The 27,066-nt window shown below is 44.5% G+C and overlaps 1 protein-coding gene across 1 annotated transcript in view; it reads left to right on the forward strand.

Annotated features, from left to right (window-relative positions):
* LOC141049766 (opsin-VA-like) overlaps positions 1 to 16,656 on the forward strand; it is a 70,506-nt gene extending 53,850 nt beyond the window's left edge. The window contains exons 3-5 of the mRNA XM_073546508.1: positions 2,416 to 2,533; positions 5,143 to 5,382; positions 16,215 to 16,656. Of these exons, the coding sequence (XP_073402609.1) occupies positions 2,416 to 2,533; positions 5,143 to 5,382; positions 16,215 to 16,448 (592 nt within the window). The 3' untranslated portion in view covers positions 16,449 to 16,656. The remainder of the gene's footprint in view (positions 1 to 2,415; positions 2,534 to 5,142; positions 5,383 to 16,214) is intronic.
* The last annotated feature ends 10,410 nt before the right edge of the window (positions 16,657 to 27,066 follow it).

The raw sequence follows: 27,066 nt of genomic DNA on the forward strand, positions 1-27,066 counted from the left end.
CTACTGATGTTTCAATTTGTTTTACTTTTATTGGTATCTATTTTTATTTTTTAAATTCACCAGTAGCTGCTGCATTTTCCACCCTAGGCTTATACTCAAGTCAATAGGTATTCCCAGTTTTTTGTGGCAAAATTAGGGGGGTCGGCTTATACTCTGGTCGGCTTATACTCGAGTATATACAGTAAATTATTCATATAAAAATAAAAACTTAAATAAATATTTGCAATGTACCTTGCTATCTGTAAGAGCATACAACCAGTCAGCTATTTGCAGGCTGCTATAATATATTCTGCATGAAGATGTTTATAATCCTATTCAGAGTGTAATACAGTGCCCTGAAACTGTACATTGTCGACCTGCAGATCAAATCCCTGGGCTGAATCCCGTCTCTGGCTTTGTTATCGCCGCTGGGCTGTAACATTGGGTTATATGATGAACACGCGTCTCTTAACTAATCTGTTATGCTGTCAGAATATTAATGTCTAGAACATTATGCGCAGCCATTATTAATTAGTGGGAACAAATGGTAATCAGTCATGTTTTCCGACATAAGGAAATTTGATTTCCTGTGGAACATGTATCTTTCTGTAAAATATGTCACATTTATATAAATAAACAAAAATTCTATCCTTGCTAAATGTGCTCTGCATTAAGATAAAAATCTAAATTACGGAGACCATATAGTTTTGAAGAACTCATTTCTTTTTGCAACAAGCATGAAACAACAATGGTTTCCAAACAATGTCTTTTCTGCCATACACGATCATTTTGCAGGTCTTATGGTCGTTAACAAAAAGCAAAAAACACAAATATCCTAGAATAAAAAAGTAAAAAATAAACTGCAAATAATGCATAAAGGCAATAATAAACATAATTTTGATCAAGCCACGTCAAGGCAACCCTTGTGGGACAGTCCTACTCTAGTATTTAAAACCTTTTCACTTGCCAAGTGACGTGAATGTGAACAAGGATCGAGGGACTGACCCACTAGTAAAAGCATAGGCCAGACTGGATGGCTTTCCCAGCTCAGAAAGAGGGCGGTCACACCCATATATGCACTGAATGCACAATGAAATGAATAAAAAACTGGAGACTGAACTGAGAAAGTAAGTTAATGTGTATGCACAATGTAAGTGCATATTAACACATGACCATTAACCATAACCTATGGTAGTTATAGCGTCTATGGGATATTTGGGAGGAGATGGTTTGTGTCACAGTCTATGGTGTATTTGGGGGTGGGGGGAAGATAGTTTGTGCTACAGTCTAAAGTGGTTTGTGACAGTCTATGGTATATTTGGGGAGAGAAGTGATTTGAGCCACAGACTATGGTGTACAGTATTTAGGAGGTAGTTTGTGCTATAGCCTACGTGTATTTGGGGCGAGGTGGTTTGTGCCACAGTCTATGATGTATCCGGAGTAGTGGAGGTGGTTTGTTCCACAGGCTATGATGTATTTGGGAGGAGATTTGTGCCGCAGGCTATGCTGTATTTAAGGGGAGGCGGTTTGTGTTACAGCCTATGTTGTATTTGGTCTGGAGGTAGTTTGTGCGCTGTTTATGATGTATTTGGGGGATGTGGATTGTGTCACAGGCTGTGCTGTATTTGGAAGGCAGTTTGTGCCACAGTCTATGGTGTATTTGGTCTGGAGGTGGTTTGTGCCGCAGTCTATGATGCATTTGGGTAGATGGAATTGGTTTGTGCCATAGGCTATGCTGTATTTGGGAGGTGGTTTGTGCTGCAGTCTATGATGTATTTGGGGGGAGGTGGTTTGTGCCACAGTCTGATGTATTTAAGGGGAGGTGTTTTGTGCCACAGGCCATGGTATATTTAGGTGGGGGAGGTGATTTGTGCCGCAGTCTATGGTGTATTTGGGGGGAGATGGTTTGTGCCAGAGACAATGGTATATTTAAGGAGGAGATGCCTTGTGAAGCAATCTAAGGTGTTTTTGGAGGGAAGTGGTTTGTGCCACAGGCTATGGTATATTTAGGGGGAAGGTGGTTTGTGACGCAGTCTATGGTGTATTTGGGGAGAGGTAGTTTGTGCAGTAGTTTATGGTGTATTTGGGGGAGGTGGATTGCGCCCTAAATCCCTCTGTGGCAAGTGGTTATTCAAGAATCCTACAATTATGGCTTATTCTTAGGATTGATGAGTGGATGTCTTAACTTTAGAACCTCTACAGATCAGCAGGCATATAATCTGCTAAGCCATGCCTCATTCAGTGAGCTAATGGGCAGATGTCCCAGAATCATCAACTTTAACGTCCAAGAGAAACTCTTTAGGCCTCATCATATTTTCTTACGCATCTCAGCATTAGTCATGTATCGCAGGGAGTAAAACACAAGAGTGCGCTCATTTAATTTTCTATATTCTTCTCTAAGTTACTAATTCTTAATTTCCTATCATTTTGTCGCAGGTATTCTGGAGAAACTCAAGACCAAACCTTCATTATCACATTCCTTATGACATGCTTTGTTCTACCTCTGATTCTTATATTTGTGTCTTATGGAAAGTTAATGAGAAAGCTGAGGAAGGTAAGACATTAATTATAACATCCAGAATTAAGCTTCAATTAAGCTTTTTTATAATACCGCAATAGAGAGCTGAATATACACAGTATTTTTTGGAATATATGACGTTGCCTGGGTTTAGGCAAGAAAATACATGACAAAAATGTGATGTTAAAATGTATTTCCCTATATTTATATTAGATGAGGGATTAATGTTGCTAACGGTGGGGTTCTATGGAAGGTAGTCTGCTTGCAGGAGAGGGTATATATTTTTAGAGCAGCTTAAAGGGGGTCTCCAATACTTTGGTACTGACATCTCTCTTTTAGGATAGACTGGATTTCTGAGGGGCTGACACCATAATTCTCATCCTTCCGCTGTTTGAAGCGCTGGCAGTGTCCGAGTGTACACAGTATGTGGAACTGGAACAGCATAGCGAAATATTGTGGTCATTTCCAGGTACTGCAGTTCAACTCCTATTGATGTGGAGGTGGATGGGATTTGAGCTTCAGTAACTGAGAATGGCCATTACCGAGTGTATGGACTTGGGGTCATGGTGTAGATCCATGGGCCAAAAAGCCAGCTAACAGTTGGTCAGTGGATTTACCCACTGATCTGATTTTATTAACCTTCCCTAACAACTGATGATCAATATTAAAGTCCTGGGCAACCCCTTTAAGTTAATAGGTCATAAGCAAGGGTGACAAAACCACACAAACTGTTGTGAACCATCTAAGGCATAAAAATGGACTTGTCCCAATGTGGTGCCAAATGAAAGCAACTGCTATGTGGTTCCCATAAAAAAAGCTTAAAGTTGAGGATAATTTTATGGATTGTAAAAGTATCACAAGACCCATCTAGATATTGTATTTCGATAGACTCTCTATCATATGTTTTTTTTACTAAGGCCACATTCACACGTTCAGAATTTGGTCAGTATTTTACATCAGTATTAGTAAGCTAAAACCAGGAGAGGAACAATCAGAGGAAAAGTATAAGAGAAACACGTCACCACTTCTGTATTTATCACCCACTCCTGGTTTTGGCTTACAGATACTGAGGTAAAATAAACATTGAAACATTTTTCTCTATTCAATTACTCATCCATATAATATTACGTGGTCTGTGGTACATTACGGTGTTACATAACAGTCCAAAAAAGCATTGAAACATTTTTTCAGGCCCCAGCCACTGATCTCAGTGTTGACGATCTGTCTAATTATTTCAAAGATATAACTGACCATATCCAACAGGAAATTTTCTAACAATCCCTTCAGACCATGCACTGTCCTCTGTCCCTCACTGCAACTAGCTCACTCTCTGTTTTTGAACCAGTCACAGAAGAAGTAATCAGGCTCCTTGCATCTTCTCGACTTTCTACTTGCACCAGTGACCCTATTCCGTCACATCTCCTCCAGTCCATTTGCCTGGCTGTCATCACTCACCTAAAAAAAAATTCAACCTTTCTCTCTCTTCTGGTATCTTTCCCTCCTCAATAAGACATGCCAGCATACATCCGCTACTTAAAAAAACATCCCTTGACCAAAACTGTGCTGCTAACTATAGACCTGTCTCTAATTTTCCCTTCATCTCTAAACTCCTGGAATGCCTGGTCCTCTCCCATTTCCACTTTTTATACACTACTGAAATTGCCCTCACTAAAGTCTCTTAATGATCTACTAACAGCTACTGTATATCCCCCATCCTGGTATGTATGTCACTTATCCTGGGCCCCATCCTGGTATACATGTCCCTTATCTTGGGCCCCATTGTGGTATGTATATATAGATATATCCCTCATACTGGTATATATGTCCCTTTTCCTGGGCCAAATCCTGACTTGAAAGTACCTGATCCTGGGCCCCATCCTGGTATATATCCCTCATCCTGGTGTATATGTTACTTATCCATGGCTCCATCCTGGTACATATTTCCCCAATCCTGGTATGTATATATATGCCTTATCCTGGGCACCATCCTGGTATGTATGCTCTCCATCCTGGTATATATCCCCCATGCTGGTATATATGTCCTTTATCCTTAGCCCCATCCTGGTATATGTCCACTGTTCTGCCGCTATTAAGGCATAGAAAAAAATAAACAATTATACTCACCTCCCATCCACTCCCCCGCTGCGTGACGTCCTCTTCTGAAGCCAGCAGCTGAATTCAGCTTGCAAGCGACTGAAGTGCATGACATCACTGCCATGTGCCCCGTCACGTGCATGCTGACGTCAGCTGCCAGCTTCAGAAGAGGATGCCACGCGTCGGGGGATCAGATAGGAGGTGAGTATAAATGCTGCTCAGTTTAGATCAATAGCATTTCATAGTATCTCCAGCAGTCCAAAGATCTGTGAGATTAACATTGAAGTATCTAGATCTGAAAACCAAACAGGTCGGATTGTGGTAATGTGGAAACCGCGTGACATTGCACATGTTGACAGCAAATTATTGAATTAGGGTTGTCCCATGTGCAAATTTATTACATTCCTACATTTTAATGACTTAGAGCACAAGGTATTAGCTCAGGAACTGTACAGCACTATGGAATATGTTGATGCTACACAGAAGACATAGTTTTAAATCGTAAGCCTAAATGCAAAAAAAGTGATATTAGTGACTTCCTCTCTTCCTAGGTGTCCGACACTCAGAGCAGGCTGGGATCTTCCAGGAAACCAGAGAAGGAAGTCGCTCGGATGGTTATAATAATGATCCTGGCTTTTCTCATTTGCTGGTCACCATACGCTGCCTTTTCTATCCTGGTCACGGCACATCCCACCATAGAGTTGGATCCACGTCTCTCAGCAATCCCAGCATTCTTTGCAAAAACTGCTTCCATGTATAACCCCGTTATCTACGTATTTATGAACAAACAGGTACAGTATATACAGTGGTGAACACAGACAGAAAAGGGCCTCTGTGCAAAAACAGTATGTGGACCCTCTGTAGTCTAATAGTTTTGTCTATGACAGAAGCTGTTTGCTGATTAGGAAGTGGTAATGGGCCCCCTTAGCTTTTGGGCGCCGGTGCGGCTGCGCAGTTGCACCAATGACATGTCTGCCCCAGGGGTATTACCATCCCATCGCATAGGCCATAAATGTATACTAGATTCAGATCCCACATCTATCTTGAGAAGAGGGCTTCATTGCACGCTGCAGTCAGTGGAAAAATGGTCAGCATTCCCATTGATCTTGCACCCCATGTTCGAGATAGATACAGATCTTAATGGAGGGATGGGGCAGCACAGAGACTTAGTGGTTAGCACTGCAACCTTGCATCTGGGGTCCTGGGTTCAAATCCAACCAAGGAAAACATCTGCAAGGAGTTTGTATTTTCTCCCCGTGTTTGCGTGGGTTTCCTCCGGGTTCTCCGGTTTCCTCCCACATTCCAAAGACATACTGATAGGGAATTGTGATTGTATTCCTTTGCTTGCTTTTGCTACCTTGCTGTTTGAGAGTATATCATTTCAATTTATCCCTACACCTCTACTATGATTCTGCTGCACTGCTCAGATTTCTTTTCAATCCGGTACATAGCCAGAGTACACAACAACAACCCATGCAATCCACACAGGCAAAGAAATTACAGATGTCCATATATTAAGTTATGTGTATTAATGAGAAATTACACAGGGAAAAAATATTGAGCACATGAAGAAAGAGAAGTGCAAAAAGCCATGGAAAGTCATGACAGCAGCTAAAATCTATAAATAATTAGAAAACAATCCTGGCACTTAGTGCAAAATAATATCATCTGGCTCAACTGGTGACCTATAAAAAGGTGTCTCATTACCAAGGTGCTGCACAAGAAACATCTCATGATGGGTAAAACCAGTGAGCTGTCTCAAGACCTTCACAACCTTATTGATGCAAAACATACTGATGGCATTGGTTACAGAATAATTTTGAAACTAGTGAGGGTTCACTGTTGGAGCCGTGAACCAGAAGTGGAAAGAACATTTCACCATAAACCCGCCACGACCAGGTGCTTCCCACAAGATTTCATAGAGAGAATTGAAAAGAATGATCAGAAGAGTTGTCCAAGAGCCAAGGACCACATGTGAAGAGCTACAGAAAGACCTGCAATCAGCAGGTACAATTGTTTCAAAGAAATCAAAAAGTAATGCACTCAACCTCCATGGCCTGTATGCACACTCGCCCTACATGACTGAATTGCTCAACAACATTTACACAAGCTTGTGAAATTTTGGGAGAATAAAGTCTGGTCAGATGAAAATTGAACCCTTTGGATGCCATAATACACACCATATTTGAAAGTCAAAAGACACTGAATATCACCCAAAAAATGCCATAGCAACACTGAAGTTTGGAGGTGGGAACATCATGGCGTGGGGCTGGCAAACTTCATATAATTTAAGGAAGGGTGAATGGACAAATGTACTGAGACATTCTTGATAAAAATCTGCTGCCATCTACAAGGATGATGAAGCTGGAACAAGGATGAACATTTCAGCAAGATAATAAACCCAAACACACAGCCAAGTAAGCTCTCAAGTGGTTTTAGAGAAAGACAATAAAACTGATAGAATGGTCCGGCCAATCACCTGATCTGAATCCAATTATGCTTTAGTTCCTTCCATAAATTTTCTGAGTCCATAGAATGAGCCTATGGAAGCTTCAGGATTTGAAGAGTGTTTGTGTGGAAGAATGGGCCAAACTCTCCCTTGAGCAATGCATGCAACTAGTTTCTCAATAGGGGAGGTGTCTTCACCAACAAAGGCTTTTGTATGAAGTATTACATATATTTCAGTATTGCATTCAATACTTTTCCCTGTGTCATGTCTCATTATTACACATAATTTATGGACATCTAAGGTTTGATTTCTTTGCCTGTGTGGATTGGATGGGTTGTTATCGACAACTGGTGACAATTTTATGTCAATAGCACCTTTAGAAATATACTTACTTAGAAAACTGGTGATTAGTGATGAGCGAGTATACTCGTTGGTCAGGTTTTCTCGAGCATGCTCGGGTGTCCTCCTAGTATTCTGGCGTGCTTGGAGATTTAGATTTCGTCGTGTCATCTGCATGATTTGCGACTTGTAGACAGGCTGAATACATGTGGGAATTCCCTAACAAACAGGCATTCCACACATGTATTCAAGCTGTCTAGCAGTCACAAATCATGCAGATAAGACAAGGAAAACTAAATCTCCAAGCACGCCAAAATACTCAACACCTGAGCATGCTCGGGAAACAAGTATACTCGCTCATCACTACTGGTGATGTGTTCAATACTTATTTCACCCGCTTGTACATACTTGTTGATTTGTGCTCCTGAAATTGCATTTGTTCCTTCTGTGACATGGGTAAACTGAAGAATTTTAATTAAAAGGCTTTATGTGTTTTTTTTTAAGGTTTTACCCTATTTTTAAACCAGGGAGAGCACAGTGTACTGCTAAACTGACAAGCCACAACAATAAAAGCAATAAATTAACTGAAAGTAATATCTCAGTTTTGCCCATGCCAATTATTTGTGTCATAGAGTTTTAATGAACCAGCTATTGCCTAGATGCGTATTTGTAAAAGAAGACTAATCAAAATCTCTAGGGAAAACTTAGTCTAGGCTTCCTTCTCTATGCATGTATCAGCAATAGAGGAACATTGATTGGCATTTCACCTAGGACACTGATAATAAAACAAGTGAAAGAAGAGTTCAACTCTGGGGTGTCAAAAATGGACAATCTTCAACAAAGTTCAAGAACCATTTCTTTTTGGCACTCTCTAGTCTATTTATATAATTGCCTTGTAATGTTTTCATTTCCTGTTCTGTCCAGATGTCACCGTATCCCAGAATTCCAAGCGGAGGAAGTTCACTGACCGCCATATTGGGACAGCCAAGTGTTGGGTGTCTCAATATGGAAACTGCTGCTAGTACCAACCCATTGCGCGGTACCACCAGCGGAACACCGTCGCACCACTCACACTCTATACACTGTACACACTCACGCAGCCTCTTGCGCAGTACCACCAGTGGGATGCCATCGCATCATTCGGCTGATCCTGGCAGCAGATGCGCGATGCGTCTACAGGCAGAGGAAGCCGGTCGCATTAAAGGGGTTGTCCCATGAACGAAGGTTCATTTTAAAAACTGTTTGTGTCTGACAGTATACGGAGCATACCACAACTCCTGGGCTGGGGAGGAAGCAAAAGACAATACTGACATTACAAAAGGGGATCACAGATTCATTTTGTGAGGTAAAATATTTCACTGACTGTTTTTAAACAATATTTTACCTCACAAAATGTATCCTCTGCCATCTCCTGCTGTAATGTCAGTATTGTCTTTTGCTTCCTCCCCTGCCCAGGAGCTGTGGTATGTTCTATACACGGTCAGACACAGGGGTGATAGAGACAGAGCACAGGGGGGAGACACCTCTAATGTGACAGCACAGGAGGGGAGAACACAGCACAGGAAGGAGAGAGACAGCAGACATGGGGTAGACAGGTCAAAGAGAGCACAGATGGGAGAAGTCAGCAAATGGGGAAAGAGAGAGTGGATAGGTGAGTGAGCACATAGGGGGAGAGATTCTCAATGCTGCAAAGCCTGCCCCCATCGTGACATTACCGCCCTCCCAATGTGATAGCATCGAGACTCCATCTAGTAAAATATAACTGTTTATCTGGTATTCAGCTAAGGGCCACTATATTTAAAAAAAGAAAATCCTAAAAAAAAAGATCCATATTCCTACAAGAATGCATTCTTGCTGGTGATATCCTATTAGGCTGCTGTGTGGGAACAGATTAAAGTGGATCACTTGCCTGATTTCACAATATGAACTGTATATGTTATTAAATAAATCTTAAAATCGATGAGGATGGTGCACTTACTTTGAAAATCTGTGCCAGATTAGTTATATCATACTTTTGACAGACAGGAAAGCAGGAGCCAAAGAACTTAACCTCTTCCAGTAATCTTTCTTCAAGTCTGTGCTAGAGACAGATTGCACTTTGCAACAGGCAGTAAGTTGACTGCAAGTTAGACAGAAGTGTCACACCTAGTAGTCTGCACTGTGGAGTGATTTTCCAGGGGTAGGACAATATAATTTTTAATTCTATTTATTATATTGACTATCAAACACAATTAAGTTTTCTGAAAGAAATGTACAATGTTTGGAGGCAGATTGCACTTGTGTGCTCAAAACCTCAAGCACAACTGGAATTTCAGAATTCAGATACACTGAAATGACATCACAGTAGGAACAGTAATCGGGGCCATAGTCTTTTTAGAGGTTTTTATACTATATAAAATGAATAACATGATGAGACTCAGGACTTTTATGTAATCCTGATTTTTCTTTTTTTTATATGTCCCAGATACTTGCAGTGAAAAGTTAAGTATAAGTGTATTCAAGAAAAAGGAGATTTTTGTGTACTCACCGTAAAATCTCTTTCTCTTAGCCTTTAATTGGGGGACACAGAACCTTGGGTGTTATGCTGCTGTCCACTAGGAGGCGACACTATGCATAATCTGAAAAAGATTAACTTTGGCTCCTCCTCTGCAGTATACACCCCTGGACGGCGTCAGCCTTCTCCAGTTTTGTGCCAAAGCATAAGGAGGAACGTAACCAAATAACATAACCATGCCTGTAAGAAGGCTACTATGTATGAGCTCAAAGAACAATATAAGAACTCAACAGGAAACAACGGCCCGTAAGGGCAACAGGGTGGGAGCTGTGTCCCCCAATTAAAGGCTAAGAGAAAGAGATTTTACGGTGAGTACACAAAAATCTCCTTTACTCTGTCGCCTAATTGGGGGACACAGAACATTGGGACGTCCCAAAGCAGTCCCTGGGTGGGAAGCAGTGGACGAATATTGTGCTGACAGTCCCCTAGACTTGGGGTACTGCCGCCTGCAGAACCAATCTACCCAGGCTCGCATCCGCTGAGGACTGGGTATGAACACTGTAGTGTTTCGTAAATGTGTGTAGGCTAGTCCAAGTGGCCGCCTTGCACACTTGTTGTGCCGAAGCCTGATGCCGAATGGCCCAGGAGGCCCCTACTGCCCGTGTAGAGTGTGCCGTGATACCGGCCGGAAGAGGGGAACTGTTAAGTCGGTAGGCCTCATGTATGGTGGACCTGATCCACCTGGCAAGGGTAGCCTTGGAAGCCGGCAACCCCTTGCGACTACCTTCCAGAAGAATGAAGAGGGAATCAGATTTCCGGAAAGGTGCAGTCCTGGACACGTAAATTCGCAATGCTCTGACGAGGTCAAGCGTATGCAGAGCCTTCTCCACTCTATGAACCGGAACCGGGCAAAGGGAAGGCAGTGAAATCTCTTCATTAAGGTGAAAGTTGGACACAACCTTCGGAAGGAAGGATGGTACCGTGCAGAGAACCACCTTGTCCTGGTGAAAGGCTAGGAAAGGCCGTCTGCAGGAAAGTGCTGACAATTCCGACACTCTGCGTAACGAGGTGATCGCCACTAGAAAAACCACTTTCTGAGACAGAATGGAGAGTGGAACTCCTCTAAGAGGTTCGAAGGGTGGAGCTTGCAATGCTGTCAGGACCAGATTGAGGTCCCACGTATCCAGCGGACGTTTGTAGGGAGGAACCAATCGGGAAACTCCCTGGATGAAAGTCCTTACTTGCGGTTTAATAGCAATGCGCTTTTGAAAAAGGACTGAAAGCGCCGACACCTGACTCTTAAGCAAACTTAAGGATAGCTTGGCATCTAGGCCCGATTGAAGAAAACCTAGTACCTTCGGGAGGGAATAAGGGAGTGGGATTTGTCCATGAGATTCGCACCAAGAAAAGAAAGCTCTCCAGGTACGATAATAGAGCTTGGCGGAGGCAGGCTTCCTTGCTCTAATCATAGTTGTAATGACTGCCGGTGAAAAACCTGCCTGGGTTAGAATCCAGGTTTCAAGGGCCATGCCGTCAAATTGAGAGCCCCTGAATTCTGGTGGAAGAACGGACCTTGAGACAGAAGGTCGTGACGGTCGGGTAGACGCCAGGGGGCGTCTGCCGTAAGTTGGACGATGTCGGCGTACCAAGTACGTCTGGGCCAGTCTGGCGCGATGAGGATGGTCGGAACTCCCTCTTGCTTGATCTTCCTCACGACCCTGGCGATTAGGGGGAGGGGTGGAAAAATGTACAGGAGTCGGAACTGGGACCAGTCCTGGACCAGGGCATCCGCTCCGAGCGACCGCGGGTCGTGTGTCCTGGCCATGAAATTGGGAACCTTGGTATTGAGATGGGATGCCATTAGGTCCACATCCGGGGTTCCCCAGCATTGACAGATCTGGTAAAAAATCTCGGGATGGAGAGACCACTCCCCCGAGTCCATTCCTTGCCTACTGAGGAAGTCGGCTTCCCAGTTTTCTACACCCGGAATGTGTACCGCAGAAAGTACCGACCTTGTGTCTTCCGCCCAGCGGAGGATATGAGCCACTTCTCTCATCGCCTGGGCGCTGCGGGTCCCGCCTTGGTGGTTCACGTATGCCACAGCCGTGGCATTGTCCGACTGTATCCGTATGTGCGAGGCTGCAAGCAAGTGATGAAAGGCTCTCAGTGCCAAGAGAATGGCCCTGATTTCCAGAACATTGATGGGCAATGTCACTTCCCTCGGTGACCACTTGCCCTGTGCCCTGTGATGTAGGTGCACCGCCTCCCAGCCTGTCAGGCTTGCATCGGTAGTCAGGATCTTCCATTGTCCTGAGAGGAATGGCTTCCCTCGTGTAAGCGAGGTTGGTTTGAGCCACCAATGCAGGGACCTCCTGGTTGATGACGTCAACCTGAACTCCCTGTCGAGGGAGAAGGGGTTCCTGTCCCAAGATCTGAGCATGGCTAGTTGAAGGACCCTGAGGTGAAACTGGGCAAATGGCACTGCCTCTATTGCTGCTGCCATCCAGCCGAGGACTCTCATGGCAAACCGGAGAGATCGAGGAGGACTGCGAAGGAGTGTGCGAACTCCCAGACGGATGGCCAGTGTCTTGTCCTTGGGAAGGAGCACCAGGCCCCTGGCGGTGTCGAATACCATTCCCAGGAATGTTAGAGTCCAAGTTGGGATGGTCGACGATTTCTGTAGGTTGACTAGCCATCCCAGGCGACTCAGAGTGTCTAGAGTGATTGAGACACTGACCTCGCAGTCTTTGAAAGTGGGAGACTTGACGAGGAGGTCGTCCAGGTACGGGACGACTAGGATGCCTCTTGAGTGCAGGACGTCCATGGTGGCCGCCATGACTTTGGTGAACGTTCTTGGAGCCGTGGCGAGTCCGAACGGAAGGGCGACAAACTGGTAGTGGTTTTGGTTGACCGCGAACCTGAGAAACCTTTGGTGGGCGGGAGCAATTGGTATGTGGAGATACGCATCCTGTATGTCTATGGAGGCGAGGTATTCTCCCTGCTCCATGGATGCAATGATGGACCGGAGGGACTCCATGCGGAAATGACGGACCCGTACGTAATTGTTGAGCTGTTTTAGGTCCAGTATGGGTCGGACGCCGCCTCCTTTCTTGGGGACTACGAACAAATTTGAGTAGAATCCTCGGAATCTCTCGTTCGCGGGAACCGGCACCACAACTCCTGATTGAAGGAGAGAGGAAACCGCTTGGTGGAAAACACGAGCCTTTTCTGGTGGTGTTGGAGGAACAGAAAGGAAGAACCGGTTCGGTGGAACGGAAGTGAACTCTATCTTGTATCCGGAAGACACTATTTCCGTGACCCACCTGTCTTCTGTAATAGGCAGCCAGACTTGCTGAAAGAGTAAAAGTCAGCCGCCTACTGGTGGGGTGTCTTCCGGAGGTCTCGAGTCATGATGAAGTGAAGTTCTGAGGTTTTCCTCCCTTGGGTTTCGCTTGGCCTGCTTTCGACTGCCAAGCCCTGTCCGGTCGCTGCTGAGTCCGTGGGTTGTCTCTGCGTGGAGAACGGTTGCGGTTTTGCACTGGGCGCGAAACGGACCAGCCTGAGGAATTCCGAAAGGATCGGAATCGCGTCTGGTTTCTTCGTTTAAACATGCGTTTCGGTTTTAGTTGAGGGAGAGAGGTACTCTTACCCCCAGTGGCATTGGCTATCATGGTGTCCAACTTTTCGCCGAAAAGTCTTCCAGTAAAATACGGAAGTCGCGTGAGGGACTTCTTTGAGGCCGCATCCGCTTTCCATTCTCGCAGCCAGAGGATGCGTTGGATCGTGATGGCGTTTGATGCTATTCCCGCTACACCTCTGGCGGAATTCAGGGCTGCATGAATCATGTAGTCTGCTACCACTGCCATCTGGACCGCTTGGTCCGAGAGTTCAGGATTTGAAGCCTGAAGACCCTCCTGTAGTTTTTTGGCCCAAGCCAGGATGGCCTTGGATGCCCAAACTGAAGCAAATGCAGGGCCCAGAGAGGCGCCTGCCGCTTCGAAAATAGAACGAGCCATGCGTTCTACTTGCCGGTCTGCTGCGTCCCTGAGGGTTGAGCTATCCGGCAGAGAGAGTAAAGTCTGCGCTGCTAGCCTAGAAACCGGAGGGTCCACTTCAGGTGGATCTGTCCATTGTTTGGTGTCTTTCTGTGGGAAGGGGTACTTCGCTTCCAAATATTTGCGATTAGCGAATTTTTTGTCAGGCTGCGCAAACTGTTTGGTAAGTATTTTCTCAAACTCATCGTGATTAGGGAAGACCTTAGGTGGTTTTTGAACACTTTCGAAGCAAATCCTATGTTCTGGGACTTCCGGGGGCGACTCTGGAATTTTTAGCACCCGATGAATGGCAGAAATTATGTCCTCAACTAGCGCTGTATTGCTAGGGGGAGAAGGTACCACGGACCTGACCGTTTCATTATCTGAGTCGGAGTCACAGATGCCCTCCGAATCCTGTGCCTCGCTAAGGTGATCCCTGGAGGGCGACCTGGGGCGGGGGTCTTCTGTGATGGGGGATCCCTGTGGTAAATTGCACTGTCTGTCTGTGGCAGGGGACTGCCCAGGAGACCTGGAATGACGCTGTCTCTCCCTAGAGGGGGACGACCTTGTGCTATAGTGCGACTTAGGTGATCGAGACCTGTGGGTCCACTTACGACTGTGAGAGTCGGAAGCAGCATGTTCCTGAGACAAGCTGTCCGTATGCTGTGTACCGTCCATAGCCGGGGCCCGACTCTGCAGAGCTTGCAGTAATGTAGCAGTTAGGTTGTCTATGGACTGTGACATAGACTGAGACATCTGAGTTGCCCATTCCGGCGTGGCCTGTGACACTGAAGCGTCAGTAGGGACTCCCTGGGGTTCTGACCCAGAGTTCTGGATGCAGTCCCGGCAGTGCGGATACGTGCTGCCACTAGGGAGCGTGGCTTTGCAGGCTGTGCAGAATGCATAGACACATTCCTGCCTGGTTCTCTTCCTTGAGCCCAGCATAGTGCACAGAGGCTGGCTATAAGGGATCGTACAGGGGTGGCTACGCAGAGGGAACCCACAGAAAGCCTTATAGGAAGTATAGATTCACAGCTGAGTAATGAGAACCCAGCTGTGAGCTTACCCCACCGGTGTGCCCCTAGGTCCAGCGCCGACAGATCCAAGTTCTGGGCCCCCCGGAGACCGCTGTGATGCTCCTTTCCTGGATCTCATCCAGAAAAAATGGCCACGGGGGCTCTGAGGAGAGGGAGGAGGGGGCGGAGAGCTGAAAAGGGCGCGCTGGGCTGTGTAAAAACGCGCCCTTTCTGCCTCAATCCGCCCCTTCTATGACACTCCAGCGTGTCATTTTGGTCATCCGGGGGGCGGGCGGGGAAAAGGCGGCGGCTTCGGCTAGGCCGAAGCCGCGGCCTAAATTAGAAGCCTGATGCCCAGGAGGGCTCCAGAACGGCGCGGTAGTCCGGGGGGGGCGGATTTGTACCAGACCCCCCAGAATGGTCGACTGGATAGCGGTGGGGGTAGCAGCGGTAGCGGTTTTTGTATGGGGTGCCCCTGAAGCGCTATGGAGCCGCTGCTGTTGCAGACAGGGACGCAGAAAAACCCTGTCTCTGCTGTGCCATCCAGTCCGCACCCTCCCCCGGCCCCAACAGGATCCCTCAGCCAGCCTGGGGTCCCTGGAAGCTGCGAAACGCCGCCTGATCTCCGACCCTACCTGAGGCGTCTCAACCTAATACCCCCTGCGGGGGATTAGGGAGGGTGCGTCTGTCACTGTCAGGGGGTCTTCATCCTCGCCTCAACCTCAACCCAGACCCCTTAAAGGGGTTGGGGAAGGAGGGGGGTCTCGACCTCGAACCAGGACCCGAGGGACTGAGGAGGGAGCGACATGGGGAAAAAACCACCTTGACCTCAACCGGGTACCCCTAATAGGGGACCGAGGAGGGAGCCATGCCGGGAGTCTCGCTGGAGACCCACTTTTCTTCATCTGTATTTCCGTGAAAAAAAGGAAAAAAACGGAAGAAAAAAGGTGTGCCTCCTTGCGACACTAAGCAAAAACTGGAGAAGGCTGACGCCGTCCAGGGGTGTATACTGCAGAGGAGGAGCCAAAGTTAATCTTTTTCAGATTATGCATAGTGTCGCCTCCTAGTGGACAGCAGCATAACACCCAAGGTTCTGTGTCCCCCAATTAGGCGACAGAGTAATAAAGGTTACAAAATAGACTTCATGCAAAAAAAAAAGTTAAAACGTGTCAGTGTGGCTCATAGCAACCTGCAATTGGATCATTTATGGTTTCCTTTTAGTTTTTAGACAACTTGTGGTTGATAATGTTTCTTATATTCTAATGATTATAGCTTTCTGTTTTTTTCCCAGTTCCGGAGGTGTCTACTTCAGATGTTTCACTGCAATGACTTAGACCTGAAGGAATCAAATAACCCAACCACTGACCGGGTGGCGCTTAACCGCACGAACCATGGCAGTGAAATGCATACCATAGCAGCGCACCTATCCACAAACAATGGCAACCGGCAGACAGAAGAAGAGCAGAGCAGCTGCAACTCATTCGCACAGCTTCCGATGTCAGAAAACAAAATCTGCCCTATGTAGACTGATATCCATTACCAACGTGTGCCATTATGTCTTCACACGGCTTCATAACCAAGAATGACGGAGAGAGGACTATAGAAACTTGTGACTGTCAATGCACATTCATATATGGACACCATGTAACTTATATGACTATGGCGGAATGCGCTTCATTATAAAAATGTAGGAATGCACGAAAATAAAAAAGTTTCATTCAGTTTATGTTGTACACTGGAGAAGTATCCTGGCGTTATTTCCCAATGTATAACTCCTTTATATGCCACGGCATAGGGATCCATTGCGACTACGTAAAAGAAATACTAACCTAAGAAATGCCAAAAGTACATTCTTCTGGCCTCCTTCAGATGAATGAGACCCTATGGATATTTTTGATATGTGTGCTGGTAGCACATGGTTCTACAACACTTACACAACAGTGACATGTGATACACTTATAACAGTCCTCCAATCCACAAAAAAAGGTTTTGTGCATTGTTTTTTTTTCTTTCATTTAAGACTTGAAAGCTGGTAGACTGAGCAATAGCGTAGTTCATGGTTGAAGGTGGGTGCCCATTAAGTCTGGAGTCACTGTATGTGAATGCAGACTTGTGAATGCTCACATCGTGCGCACTTCGAGGACTCTACGGTGTTGGCAATGGAAGTGGGCGGTCACGTGACCACAAGTATCTAATTGGCATACTTCCCGCCACATCCCGACTAGACTTGGACCGATCTAGTTGGCAGGTGACTGCATGTATGTAAATCATAGGGTGACTGCAGACTTGTACACTAAAGCTGGGCAACTCTTTTAATAAACACTCAAATGTAGGTAGCTTCTACTTTCTGCAGATTTGCATAGTTTGGATATCCTAGCCATTGTCCTCTTATTGCCTCCACCAAGTGGACACATTTGATGTGCACAACAAGAGCTTTACAGACGCATTTGCAAAATGTTTGCGGAATGCATCCTTTCAAAAATGTGTTCTGGCTTACATTTATAATCAAAGCGAGAATACAGTGGTCCAATGGGACCTGTCAGTTTCCCTAGGTCTGCATGTGAAATGGAATGTGGGACTCTGATACGGATATGCTTCAACATAGCCAGATAAATGCCTCAACCGAGTGATAAGAGTTAGTGAATGCTGTATTTTTTGCATATTTTGTTTTCAATTGATTCCTTAAAGGGGTTGTCCACTTTCACTTTAATTCAACACACATTTTGGGGAAATGATTTTGTGGCACTTACTAATATATAATACCGGTTCTCCTCCTTCCTCAAAGACTGCACAGCTATCCTGCTGTTACAGTGGCTGCTGATGGAGGATCATGTGATCACAACTATCCATCAGTCTCCTCCAATAGAAAAACACTGCACATGGGAAGGCTGCTGATTGGAGGAGGCTGGTCACATGCTCCTCCTTCAGCAGCTACTTTGAGAAAGAGAAAGCTGTGCAATTGGTAAAGAAAACTCAGGCAAAACTAACAGGTCAAGGAAATTCTTATCCTCTCTTGCTGACAACTTTATCTTCCAAAAGGTAAGGGAGAAAACAAGGGGAACTGCTACCTTGGATCTAATCCTTATAAACAGGGAGGAAATGGTTGAGGAGGTAAAAGTGGCTGGGACCCTAGGAGGTAGCGACCATGCTATTTTAGAATTTTGGATAACTAGAGGCGGAAGACCTGTGAAGACTCAGACGTCAAGGTTAGATTTCAGAAAGGCAGATTTTAAGGGATTCAGAAAGAGAATTGGAGGGATCCAATGGCTGGATATCCTTAAAGACAAAAATGTCCAGGAAGGATGGGAAATCTTGAAAAATGAAATTCTCAAAGCACAGTTGTTAACAATTCCGAAAAGAGGGAAGAATAGGAAGCAGTTAAGGAAACCAGGATGGATGAACACAGAACTTAAGCACATGCTAAAAAGGAAGAAAAAAATGTTTATAAAATGGAAAGAGGGAGGCATATCTAAAGAAGAATATAATGCTGTCTGCAGAACCTGCAGGGCACAAATCAGATTATCTAAAGCTGAAAATGAATTGAGGCTTGCAAGAGATGTCAAAAGCAATAATAAAGGATTTTGGGGATATGTCAAAAGTAAAAGAAAAGTCAAAGATGCTATAGGATTTTTACAGGATGAAAATGATGAAATGGTAAGACAGGATGTTGAGAAGGCTGAAATTTTAAATTCCTATTTTGCATCTGTTTTCTCTCAGAAAGGAAATGTAACATCAACTGTTATTCACTGTCCTATTAAGGGAATAGAAGAATCCAGGATATCTATAAACAGAAAGATAGTGAGGAAACACTTAGCTAGCCTAAATGAATTCAAGTCTCCAGGTCCAGATGAATTACACCCCAGAGTACTGAAGGAGATAGCAGAAGAAATTTTTGAACCCCTCTCTATAATCTTTGAAAATTCTTGGAGAACAGGAGAAGTGCCAGAAGACTGGAGAAGAGCAAATGTTGTTCCTATCTTCAAAAAGGGGAAGAAGGTGGACCCAGGTAACTATAGGCCGGTGAGTCTGACTTCTATACCAGGAAAGATCTTTGAACAAATTATTAAACAACATGTATGTCAATACCTGGATAAGAATGAAGTGATTAAACAGAGTCAGCATGGGTTTGTAACTAATAAGTCATGTCAGACTAACTTAATTTCCTTCTATGACGGTATCACTGATTGGGTGGATCAAGGAAATGCTGTAGATATAGTATATCTTGACTTCAGCAAAGCATTTGACAAAGTCTCTCATACAATCCTTATTGAAAAAATGATTAAGTATGGAATGGACAAGGCAACTGTTAGGTGGATTCATAACTGGCTTAGTGATCGGACCCAAAGAGTGGTCGTAAATGGCTGCACATCCAGTTGGAAGAATGTCTCAAGTGGGGTACCACAGGGCTCTGTCCTGGGCCCTGTATTGTTCAACATCTTTATCAACGATTTAGATGAAGGAATTGAGGGTAAACTGATTAAATTTGCTGATGACACAAAGCTAGGAGGGATAGCTAATACTAGAGAAGAGAGAGAGAGGATTCAAAAAGATTTAAATAAACTGGAGAAGTGGGCAGCAACTAACAGAATGGTTTTTAACAGGGAGAAATGCAAAGTACTACATCTGGGCAATAAAAATGGAAAAAGCATATATAGAATGGGAGGAATAGGGCTAAGTGACAGCACATGTGAAAAAGACTTGGGTATACTAATAGATCACAGACTGATTATGAGTCAACAGTGTGATGCAGCAGCAAAAAAGGCAAATGCAATTCTAGGATGTATTAACAGAAGCATACAGTCTAGATCACGTGAAGTCATTATTTCCCTCTACTCCTCTTTGGTCAGACCTCATCTGGAATATTGTGTCCAGTTTTGGGCACCACATTTTAAAAAAGACATCAACAAACTGGAGCAAGTTCAGAAAAGAGCGACCAGAATGGTGACCGGTCTGCAAACCCTGTCTTATGAGGAAAGGTTGCAGGATTTGGGAATGTTTAGTTTGCAAAAGAGAAGACAGAGAGGAGACTTAATAGCTGTCTACAAATATCTAAAGGGCTGTCACATTGTAGAAGGATCAACTTTATTCTCATTTGCACAAGGAAAGACTAGAAGCAATGGGATGAAACTGAATGGGAGGAGACACAGATTAGATATTAGAAAAAACTTTTTGACAGTTAGAGTGATCAATGAGTGGAACAGGCTGCCACGAGAAGTGGTGAGTTCTCCTTCAATGGAAGTCTTCAAACAGAGGCTGGACAGACATCTGACTGGGATGATTTAGCGAATCCTGCTTTGAGCAGGGGGTTGGACCAGATGGCCCAGGAGGTCCCTTCCAACTCTACGATTCTATGATTCTATGAAAGCAGCACTAAGGAAAGCAGAAGGAACTGTAATAATTTTATATTAGTAAGTGGCACAAAATCGTGTCCCCAATACATCTGTTAAAATAGACAAAGTGAACAATGCCTTTAATAAATAATAACAGCAATTCAAACTCCATTTTTAATAAACCATAAAAAAGCACAGTAAAACAAATGTATAAAAATACTCTGTTATAAAGAAGTAACAGTAAACAGCAAGTGCTAGTAAAAAGATGATAAAAAAAACAGGGTATTTGGTTGATACGTTCTTTGCAAAAAATGTATACTAAGCCGCTCTACCAAATGTCAAGGTGTACCCATCTCAGAGCATTCCCTAACCGATGTATTTAAAAATCTGATCATGTGTATAGTACCTGTATGAGCAGGATTCAGACAGGTAATGTCCAATGTAGACACACTGCAGAGGACGGCCTTTATGTGCATGGCCCACAAGAGAGGGGTGGAGACCTCCCTAATCTGATATGGGTTACCTTGACATTTGGTAGAGCGGCTTAGTACACATTTTTTGCAAAAAACGTATCAACCAAATACCCTGTTTTTTTATCATCTTTTTACTAGCACTTGCTGTTTACTGTTACTTCTTTATAATAGAGTATTTTTATAAGTTTTTTTTTTTACTGTGCTTTTTTATGGTTCAGTCTTTTGGTGGTGTGAACACTGTCCTACAGACTTGTATACTGTGTGCATGGCCCATGTGTTTGTATCCATTTTTATTAAAGAGATTGAAATCGGCATACAAGGGTCAAACTTTAAAATTCTGTCTTTTTAGTGCCACAACTAGGGGGACCTTACATTGAACTCAATAACATAATAGTATGCAGTAAGCTCCTATGCTCCCCCTAGTGGTGCCTGTGAGTAATATGAATTTTACAATGTGATTATTTTGTCTATAGAATGAATTTGGACCAATGTATCACAAAAAATAGATAAATGAAAATAAATGAGGTTGCAACACTCCTTTAATTTCCTGAGTATGATCACCTGACATGGATATTATCACCTGTCATGCTTACCTGTCACAAAACTTTTTAGACCATTACAGTATGTGTTGCACTGTCAGGATGTTATCAAGATCACATACAACTTTTGCTTTAAAAAGACTTTCAATTCTTGCAAAAATCTATTTATTGTTCAGACGTCTTATTTTTTTCCACTCCCAAAGCATGGTGACCATTGCTAAACTGTCTGTGTCAACGAAAGGTAGGTGACTTTCGAGTTCTGATATTACTGCCATGAAAACATGACATAATTTCTGATTCACCATGCCATGAGAGGCAGCGGCACCTTCTTCAGGTATGGCAGATTAGGTCACATGGCACTAAAGCTCGCCCTGTTAATAGGGTGTAACATGCATAAGGGCATTATCTTACAACCCCTAAAAAATGGAACAATAGGCTCCCTGGAATATCAACTGGAACAAGAATTGACTCCAAGTTTCGCTGTTATCTATATAATTCCAAGTGTAAAATCTGTACTACATGTAGCACAGCGACACATAAATCTGTATCTTCTTTATGATGTATTGAGTCTTTACTATAAATGTTTAATCCTTTCCATCTAAAAATTGTAGCCGTCACTGGTTCCCGTTGGGTCCCTTTGAAGCAGTTGCTCTCATGCAATGGAGTTCAAGCTGAACAAGTGCAGAAAATGTTATATCATTGACTGAATATACGTCAAGTAAAATTGAAATTGGTCTTATGATCTTTTTATTCTAGGTAATTTCAATACACTGAATATTTTATAGAAGCCGAAATTCTAATAAACGGAATCTAAAAATGTAATATTGTCGGTGCCTCACATATCCAATAAAATAAGGAATAGGGCGAGCTTATCCCAAAATACAATATCCCATGAGCAAAACTAACAGGTGAGTTGACGAAGCAGTATAGTATATGACCTAGCATTAAAGGTTAAATTTGGTTTCTTGATGACTGTGGAACGAATGCAGATTACACGGAGAAGAAACAGTGGAGAAAAAAGAGGAGTGGCGACCAAGGAACAGCGAGGAAAAAAAGGAGGGGTGGAGACCAAGGAACAGCGGGGAAAGAAAGAGGCGTGGAGACCAAAGAACAGCAGGGAAAAAAGAGGAGTGGAGACCAAGGAACAGCGGGGAAAAAAAGAGGAGTGGAGACCAAGGAACAGCGGGGGAAAAAAGAGGAGTGGAGACCAAGGAACAGCGAGACAAAAAAAGAGGGGCGGAGACCAAGGAACAGCGGGGGAAAAAAAAGAGGAGTGGAGATCAAGGAACAGCGGGGAAAAAAAGAGGAGTGGAGACCAATGAGCAGCTTAATAGAAACAAAGAACAATGTAAAGACCAATATTATCATGAGTGAGGCTGATTTAAAAGGTAACTTTATTTTTTCCACGAATCAATAGTACAAATGAAGATAAGAAAGTTTATCACATTTCTTATTTCTGAACAAATACTTTGTTACCTGTCCCGGTTCCATCACCAGGTTATGTTTCCTCCTTTCACTGTTGTTCTGACACTGGTCCCCTACCCCAATATACTTCCAATTGTTGATTGCTGCAGTGGTCTCATTGCTAGACAGGACATGAATTCTCTATATTTCCCAGGAGATGATCATGTGCCTTCTAGTGATGCTACCAACCAGTGATTGACTGCAGCGACATATGGCTAGATTGCACTTGATCAGCTGCAAGAAAGTGCAGACATAGGCAGGGGACCGGGAAGTTTAGAAACAGGAGCAGCAGAGTAAAGTTAGTATGATTTATTTTTTTATTATATGAAATGCTTTGCTGCTTTTGGAGGGTTTTTTATGGCTCAATGACTAATTTAAATAAATGGAACATTTCATTAAGGGAAACTCTACAACAGAGACATTCATTGACAAGTAAATCTAAGCCAGGCTGAGAGTCACTATTCTCCTCCTATCAGGAAGTATTGACATCTTCGTATAAACAATCAGTGTTTTGTAATATCAGTCAATGCTGTTTCTTATCATGCAGTCTAGGATTTAAATTTATTTACCCTTTTAAGTATCTTGCCCTTTTTTATTATCTTACAGAGAAATTTCCCAGGCTCATAAGCAATTTCTAGACTGAAGTGTCACAGACTGGTAATTTTCATTAGATGACATGAAAGCAGTGTAAAAGTCATATTATATGACAATTTTGCAACATTTTGAAGTCCACCACTAAGTATGATGGCCCCTATAGCCTCCCCCTTAGTATGATGGCCCTAATAACCTTCCCAGTCAGTATGATGGACACCACAGCTTCTCACTCAGTATGATAGTCCCCACACAGAATTACCTCCACAGCCCCTCAGTCAGTATTGTGGCCTTCACAGACCCTCACTCCGTAGGATAGCCTCCATAACCCTCACAGTGAGTATGCTGGATCCCACAACTTCTCACTCAGTATGATGGCCTCTACAGCCTCCCCCTTAATTGGATGCCCCCCATAACCCTCACAGTGAGTATGCTGGATCCCACAACTTCTCACTCAGTATGATGGCCCCCATAGATTCTTATTCAGGATCATGGTCCCCACAGATTCTCACTCAGTATGATGGTCCCCACACAGAATTACCTCCACAACCCCTCAGTCAGTATTGTGGCCTTCACAGACCCTAACTCAGTAGGATGGCCCGCATAACCCTCACAGTGGGTATGATGGATCCCACAACTTCTCACTCAGTATGATGGCCCCCATAGATTCTTATTCAGGATCATGGTCCCCACAGATTCTCACTCAGTATGATGGTCCCCACACAGAATTACCTCCACAACCCCTCAGTCAGTATTGTGGCCTTCACAGACCCTCACTCCGTAGGATGGCCCCCATAACCCTCACAGTGAGTATGCTGGATCCCACAACTTCTCACTCGGTATGATGGCCCCATAGATTCTCATTCAGGATCATGGTCCCCACAGCTTCTCAATCAGTATGATGGTCCCCACACAGAATTACCTCCACAACCCCTCAGTCAGTATTGTGGCCTTCACAGACCCTCACTCCGTAGGATGGCCCCCATAACCCTCACAGTAAGTATGCTGGATCCCACAACTTCTCGGTATGATGGCCCCCAGATTCTCATTCAGGATCATGGTCCCCACAGCTTCTCACTCAGTATGATGGTCCCCACACAGAATTACCTCCACAACCCCTCAGTCAGTATTGTGGCTTTCACCGACCCTAACTCAGTAGGATGGCCCCCATAACCCTCACAGTGGGTATGATGGATCCCACAACTTCTCACTCAGTATGATGGCCCCTACAGCCTCCCCCTTAATCGGATGGTCCACATAACCCTCATAGTGAGTATGCTGGATCCTACAACTTTTCACTCAGTATGATGGCCCCAATAGCTTCTCACTCAGTATGTAGATCCCTACACATTATGATGGCCGCTACAGCCCCTCAGTCAGTATTGTGGCTCTCACAAACCCTCCCACTGAGTATGATGGATCCCACAACTTCTCACTCAGTATGATGGCCCCCCATAGTTTCTCACTCACAATGATGGCCCCGATAGCTTCTCACTCAAGATAATGGTCCCCACACAATATGATGACCTCTACAGCCCCTCAGTCAGAATTGTGGCCCTTACAGACCCTCACTCTGTATGGTGGCCCCAACTAAGTGTGATGCCCCCCAAACTACTGGCATTTAAATAGGTAAATAGTGTTTTATTTTTTCTATCCTCATTTGCCCGCTGCGCTGATTGGTTCTGTTCCGTGTGGGGACTGAAGCTCCACACAGTAGACGCATTGTAGTGACATCAGCGGGCCTGCCGTGTGCAGAGTATTAAACTCACAGGACAGGCCCAGCACATCAGTCTTAATGATGGGACGTGGTGGAGTAAAATGCTCCTAAGTCATTAAGAGACGCAGTCCACTTTAATGAATTCTGCACATCTTACAAGTGCCATGTGACTCTGCCAGAAATGTCACTGCAGTCAGGGATTGGAGTTCATTACTGGCAATATTTACTCCGCCATGGTGGGGTCAATTTTGATGACTCCGACGAGTGAGCTCAGCCGTGTCCAAGACTGGCGTAAAAATGGCAAAAGTCGCAAAAACATTTGCATAACTTTTCATTGTGAGTAAAATTACACTTAAGGTGTTTTATGCCAGAATTTTGGCGTAAACACCTTAATGAATCGGGGTCTTTGGTTCACGTTGTCCTTGAAGATATTATGACCAGCTTATAACACTGTATATAATTGGTGTTGTTTTCTTGCAAGCATAGAATAAAACATTAATGGGAGGTTACGGTCTTGACCTGAAAACGAATCATTTTTTCTGTAAAAGCAGAATAATGACAACACTATTTGTCTTACCTGTATCATGTGTGTGAGCGCACAGGCGGCATCGGAGGGGGAGTCAGAGGTCTGGATTTAGCGGAGATTAAACACTATAAAATCTCCTAAATGTATTGATGTTATAAAGTGGAAATGACAGTGCGGGAAGATGGAGTAGAAACCTTTGTTGGCTTCTGATCATGAGATAGGATGGCAGAGAGATGGAGATAAGACTCAATCAACGGCGAGAACAGATTAACAGACTGAACGTTGCGCTCGGACACGATGTTTTCTTTCAGAAGGTCGTCACGTGTAAGATACTTTGCAAACTAATTAAAGTGTGTGGATGATTTCCCTAAATGAGTTGACTCACCGTGAAAACTGCCTTAAAGCTGAACTCTTGATCCGCCAAATGCCATGAATCCGGCCTCTGAGACTCCCAGAGATGAACTGTTGGCGCAGGGAAAAAAATGCAGCTGCTGCGGAGCAAATGTAGTTTTAGGCTGCATTCACATCTCAGTGTTTCAAGGTTTGTGTGCGGACTGTGATTTATGGACCGGCCGCTGATCTCGAATTCATCAGCGTCATACATTTCAGGAGACCCGCAGCCGTCATGGACATTGTGGTCCCCAGTTGGACCTAGAACGTCACATGTAAGAAACCAGCCTTATTCACCGGACATTCAAATTAGTTGGTCGCCCGTGTATATGGAAGTGTCGGCACGGAGTTCAGTGAACACACATTTAGTGTGTATGTACAATATCATAGTCATTCGAGGACTTTTAAAAAATTTTTTGATCTTGGTAAACCCCTTTAAAGAGGACCTGTCACTTGCCATGGATATGCATCTTTTGTAAAGACCGCTGTTCTCCTGAATCTGGAGACGTTTTTCTTTTGTTCCTGCCCCTATCCTTTCCTGAGATATGACCCATTCTTCACTATAAATAAATCTACTGTATTCTTCGGATTATAAGACACACTCCCCCCCTCCCGAATTTGTGGGGAAAATGGGGGTGCGTCTTATAATGCATATATACCTTACCGGTACCGTTGCTGCAGGCTGGGATGAGGGGGTGCCCAGCGGTGCTGCGGGTGCCCGGCAGTGCTGCCAGATGCTGATGCGGGGGTTCTGCCGACATTTTGGGAAAGGCTGGAGCCCATGCAGTTCCATGGTTTCCTGTGCGGTGGACTCCGGGAAAATGGCCAACTGGGGCCGCGCATGCGCAGATGGAGATCTCGGCACCATCTCCCGAGATCTTAGTGCCGAGATCTCCATCTGTGCATACGCGACCACTGACGGCCATTTTCCCGGTGTCCACCGAACAGGAAACCATGGAATTGCGGGGGCTCTGGTCTTTCCCAAAATGTCGGCAGAGCCCCAGCAGCGTCGGAGACACCTGCAGCAGCAGCACCAGACACTCCTGCAGCGCCGAAAACCCGCAGCATCACCCCACTCCTGCCTCCTCCAGCAGCGACCCTGGGACCCCGCTT

The sequence above is a fragment of the Dendrobates tinctorius genome, unplaced genomic scaffold (assembly GCF_039654945.1).
Source record: "Dendrobates tinctorius isolate UK_male_01 unplaced genomic scaffold, ASM3965494v1 ptg000147l, whole genome shotgun sequence".
NCBI classification, from domain to species: Eukaryota; Metazoa; Chordata; class Amphibia; order Anura; family Dendrobatidae; genus Dendrobates; species Dendrobates tinctorius.